General features: G+C 45.3%; 1 protein-coding gene across 1 annotated transcript in view; it reads left to right on the top strand.

Annotated features, from left to right (window-relative positions):
- Window positions 1–4,717, top strand: part of itsn1 (intersectin 1 (SH3 domain protein)) — a gene marked incomplete at its 3' end in the record, with an annotated part of 104,499 nt that extends 99,782 nt beyond the window's left edge. Inside the window, 3 exon segments of the mRNA XM_080539321.1 lie at window positions 3,436–3,548; window positions 4,260–4,320; window positions 4,572–4,717. Coding sequence (XP_080395447.1) covers window positions 3,436–3,548; window positions 4,260–4,320; window positions 4,572–4,717 — 320 coding nt within the window.
- Window positions 4,718–5,000: the final 283 nt, after the last annotated feature.

Raw genomic sequence — 5,000 nt, 5'->3', positions numbered from 1 at the left:
GTGTGTGTGTGTGTGTGTGTGTGTGTGTGTAGGTAAGAGTAACCCATACTGTGAGGTCACCATGGTGTGTGTGTGTGTGTGTGTGTGTGTGTGTGTGTGTGTGTGTAGGTAAGAGTAACCCATACTGTGAGGTGACCATGGTGTGTGTGTGTGTGTGTGTGTGTGTGTGTGTGTGTGTGTGTGTGTGTGTAGGTAAGAGTAACCCATACTGTGAGGTCACCATGGTGTGTGTGTGTGTGTGTGTGTGTGTGTGTGTGTGTGTGTGTGTGTGTGTGTGTGTAGGTAAGAGTAACCCATACTGTGAGGTGACCATGGTGTGTGTGTGTGTGTGTGTGTGTGTGTCAGGGTTTCCGTTAGAAAAATTTGCCGTCGGACATCGTGTCCGGGAAGAATTCGATTTACCGGACAAACGTGATATATTCCGGTCATCATATTAAAATATAATAAAAAAAAAAAATTTCAAAATCATATATTTTTTTTCTCCAAATCTAATATAGCTGTTTGTCGCGGTGATTACTGTTGTGTAGCGGCCTATATATGCCATTTAATGTCTATTTCTCATCCGATACGATTAGATGCGAGCTATATAATATATAATAATATAACATGATTTGACGCATGCGCGCTATGCCATGCGTCAAATCCAGCGCTGAACGGGTCCAGCGCTGAACGGGCGCCTCACTGGGAACTGAACAGACAGCATCGATCAATGAACGGACTCCACATTACGTTAACTGAAGTTTGTTAAATTGTTTGGGATTAATGTGAGTTTTCTATTTTCTCTTTACAGTTTTACCCTTTTTTTTTTTTAATCAATAAAACAACGTCATTTCTATAAGTCTCGCTGGTTGGGAAGGCATTTCGTTTAGCTCGGGGAGTATGACAATGGGAAGAACATAACTGTTTATTGAGAAACAATTGATAGGCAGTCTGGGATACGTATATAAAGAAATACCACAATGTCTAGATGTATAACATTTTATTGAACAGTAACAGTGCAAGCATGTAGGCTACGGGGAACAGGGATTTTGGTCAGTAGGTCCTTTGTACAGAGGGCGTTTCTCTCCGACAACGCGTTCCCAGGTACCATGGAAGTCATAGGTAGTCCAGCACACTGACAGAGAGACAGACAGACAGACAGACAGACAGACAGACAGACAGTCATCTTACTTCTACCCTTTTGAGTGGAATTACTCCTTTAATTAGCTGTTAGCCATCTCAAAGCCCCCTGAGCTGCTCGTCAACACTGAGAATAGACCACATTATAGAAACCAAAACACCGTTTTTTAAATCCACAGGGAATAACCGAGAGTGTAAGGAAAGGCACACCCAGCGCTGTCAGTGGTGGGGAGACTTGAAGTGGCTTTGCTTGATTTCCATCACAGATTCAAGGATTGAAACACTGATGAAAATAGGGAGTAATAGTGATGGGATTATCTTAGATTATTTTAGATTAGATTAGGTGAGATTCAACTTTATTGTCATTGCAGAGTACAAGTACCAGACAACAAAATGCAGTTTAGCATCTAACCAGAAGTGCAAATAGTGATATAAAAACAAACACTTAACTTTCGGGGAAACTGCTAAAATAAAATAAATTAAATAAATTAAAAAAGAAAGCGACTATTAGCACCGCCGAATGACAACAAACGTATGAGTAATGAGTAAAACAATGTCACTTTTATAGTATGTTGTTTAACTTGCCGTTCGGTCGCCATGGCTCTGGTGTGTGTAGCAGCTTCAGCTAGCTGGCTGGAAACTTCTAGGGGTGCGTTCGTAAACACGCTCTGAGAGCGCCGGAGCGCACGCTGGCTTCGATGTCACAGAGCGACCGAGTCGTTCGATTGGACGAGAGGCGTTCCGCGAGTGCTGATCGGATTTCCAGAGCGTGTTTACGAACGCACCCAGCCAGCTTTACCGAATTGTATTCAAAGGGAATTATTTTCACCGGACAATATGTCCGACGACTTTTCAACTTGTCGGACTTCACCAAATTTTACCGGACAAAGACCGGTAATTGCCGGTTAACGGAAACCCAGGTGTGTGTGTGTGTGTGTGTGTGTGTGTGTGTGTGTGTGTGTGTAGGTAAGAGTAACCCATACTGTGAGGTCACCATGGTGTGTGTGTGTGTGTGTGTGTGTGTGTGTGTAGGTAAGAGTAACCCATACTGTGAGGTCACCATGGTGTGTGTGTGTGTGTGTGTGTGTGTGTGTGTGTGTGTGTGTGTGTGTGTAGGTAAGAGTAACCCATACTGTGAGGTCACCATGGTGTGTGTGTGTGTGTGTGTGTGTGTGTGTGTGTGTGTGTGTAGGTAAGAGTAACCCATACTGTGAGGTCACCATGGTGTGTGTGTGTGTGTGTAGGTAAGAGTAACCCATACTGTGAGGTCACCATGGTGTGTGTGTGTGTGTGTGTGTGTGTGTGTGTGTGTAGGTAAGAGTAACCCATACTGTGAGGTCACCATGGTGTGTGTGTGTGTGTGTGTGTGTGTGTGTGTAGGTAAGAGTAACCCATACTGTGAGGTCACCATGGTGTGTGTGTGTGTGTGTGTGTGTAGGTAAGAGTAACCCATACTGTGAGGTCACCATGGTGTGTGTGTGTGTGTGTGTGTGTGTGTGTGTGTGTGTGTGTGTGTGTGTGTGTGTGTGTAGGTAGGTAAGAGTAACCCATACTGTGAGGTCACCATGGTGTGTGTGTGTGTGTGTGTGTGTGTGTGTGTGTGTGTGTGTGTGTGTGTGTGTGTGTGTAGGTAAGAGTAACCCATACTGTGAGGTCACCATGGGGTGTGTGTGTGTGTGTGTGTGTGTGTGTGTGTGTGTGTGTGTGTGTGTGTGTGTGTGTAGGTAAGAGTAACCCATACTGTGAGGTCACCATGGGGTGTGTGTGTGTGTGTGTGTGTGTGTGTGTGTGTGTGTGTGTGTGTGTGTGTGTGTGTGTAGGTAAGAGTAACCCATACTGTGAGGTCACCATGGTGTGTGTGTGTGTGTGTGTGTGTGTGTGTGTGTGTGTGTGTGTGTGTGTAGGTAAGAGTAACCCATACTGTGAGGTCACCATGGTGTGTGTGTGTGTGTGTGTGTGTGTGTGTGTGTGTGTGTAGGTAAGAGTAACCCATACTGTGAGGTCACCATGGTGTGTGTGTGTGTGTGTGTGTGTGTGTGTGTGTGTGTGTGTAGGTAAGAGTAACCCATACTGTGAGGTCACCATGGTGTGTGTGTGTGTGTGTGTGTAGGTAAGAGTAACCCATACTGTGAGGTCACCATGGTGTGTGTGTGTGTGTGTGTGTGTGTGTGTGTGTGTGTGTAGGTAAGAGTAACCCATACTGTGAGGTCACCATGGTGTGTGTGTGTGTGTGTGTGTGTGTGTGTGTGTGTGTGTGTAGGTAAGAGTAACCCATACTGTGAGGTCACCATGGTGTGTGTGTGTGTGTGTGTGTAGGTAAGAGTAACCCATACTGTGAGGTCACCATGGGGTCTCAGTCTCACATCAGTAAGACGCTCCAGGACACCCTGAACCCCCGCTGGAACTCTCACTGCCAGTTCTTCATCAAGGTGACCCCTGACCCCTGACCCTGAACCCTAACTACTAACCCTGACCTCTAACTACTAACCCTGACCTCTAACCCTAACCCTAACCCTTAACCCTAACCCACTGCCAGTGCTTCATGAAGGTGTTGTGATGTTGTCCATTATTCTTGTAGTTTTTTTTATATATTGTACGATTTTATGTCATGAGGACTACGGATGCAAATGAGCTAGAGATCTAACTTTCTCTCTATCTCTCTATCTATCTATCTATCTATCTACCTATCTATCTATCTATCTACCTATCTATCTATCTATCTATCTATCTATCTATCTATCTATCTATCTATCTATCTATCTATCTATCTATCTATCTATCTATCTATCTACCTATCTATCTATCTATCTATCTATCTATCTATCTATCTATCTATCTATCTATCTATCTATCTATCTATCTATCTATCTATCTATCTATCTATCTATCTATCTATCTATCTATCTATCTATCTATCTATCTATCTATCTATCTATCTATCTATCTATCTATCTATCTACCTATCTATCTATCTATCTATCTATCTATCTATCTATCTATCTATCTATCTATCTATCTATCTATCTATCTATCTATCTATCTATCTATCTATCTATCTATCTATCTATCTATCTATCTATCTATCTATCTATCTATCTATCTATCTATCTATCTATCTATCTATCTATCTATCTAACTAGGACCTGGAGCAGGACGTGCTGTGTGTCACCGTGTTCGAGAGGGACCAGTTCTCCCCTGACGGTCTGCTCACACACACACACACACACACACACACACACACACTCACACACACACACACATGGAAGCATGTAGAGATTGAATAGGAGGGGGCCAAGGATTACCCCAGGTGTCATTTTAATTTGGTCAGATACAATGAGACATCGTTTCTGTCCTGTAGGTAGGATCTAAACCACACTACACACACGCGCCCCCTAACCCTCTCTCTCTCTTTCCTTCCCTCTCTCCCTCCCTCCCTCCCTCCCTCTCTCTAGACTTCCTGGGCAGGACAGAGATCCGATTGGCCGACATAAAGAAGGACCAGGGCTCCAAAGGGCCAATCACCAAGCGTCTGCTGCTGCACGAGGTTCCCACCGGGGAGATTGTGGTCCGGCTGGACCTGCAGCTGTTTGAGGAGTAGACCAGGGTTAGGGCCAGAACCAGGGTCAGACCCAGACCAGGACCAGACCTAGACCCAGGCCAGAACCAGGCCAGACCAGACTCCGATCCAGACCCAGACCAGACCAGAACCAGACCACACCCAGACCAGGACCGAACCAGACCAGGACCAGGACCGAACCAGACCAGGACCAGGGCTAGACCCAGGCCAGACCAGACCAGACCCAGACCAGACCCAGACCAGACCAGACCAGACCCAGACCAGACCAGACCAGACCCAGACCACACCAGACCAGACCCAGACC

Source organism: Nansenia antarctica (genome assembly GCF_963989245.1).
Source record: "Nansenia antarctica genome assembly, chromosome: 9".
Classification (NCBI taxonomy): domain Eukaryota; kingdom Metazoa; phylum Chordata; class Actinopteri; order Argentiniformes; family Microstomatidae; genus Nansenia; species Nansenia antarctica.
Note: the sequence above shows the minus strand (reverse complement) of the source record. Positions and strands in the feature narration are given on the sequence as shown.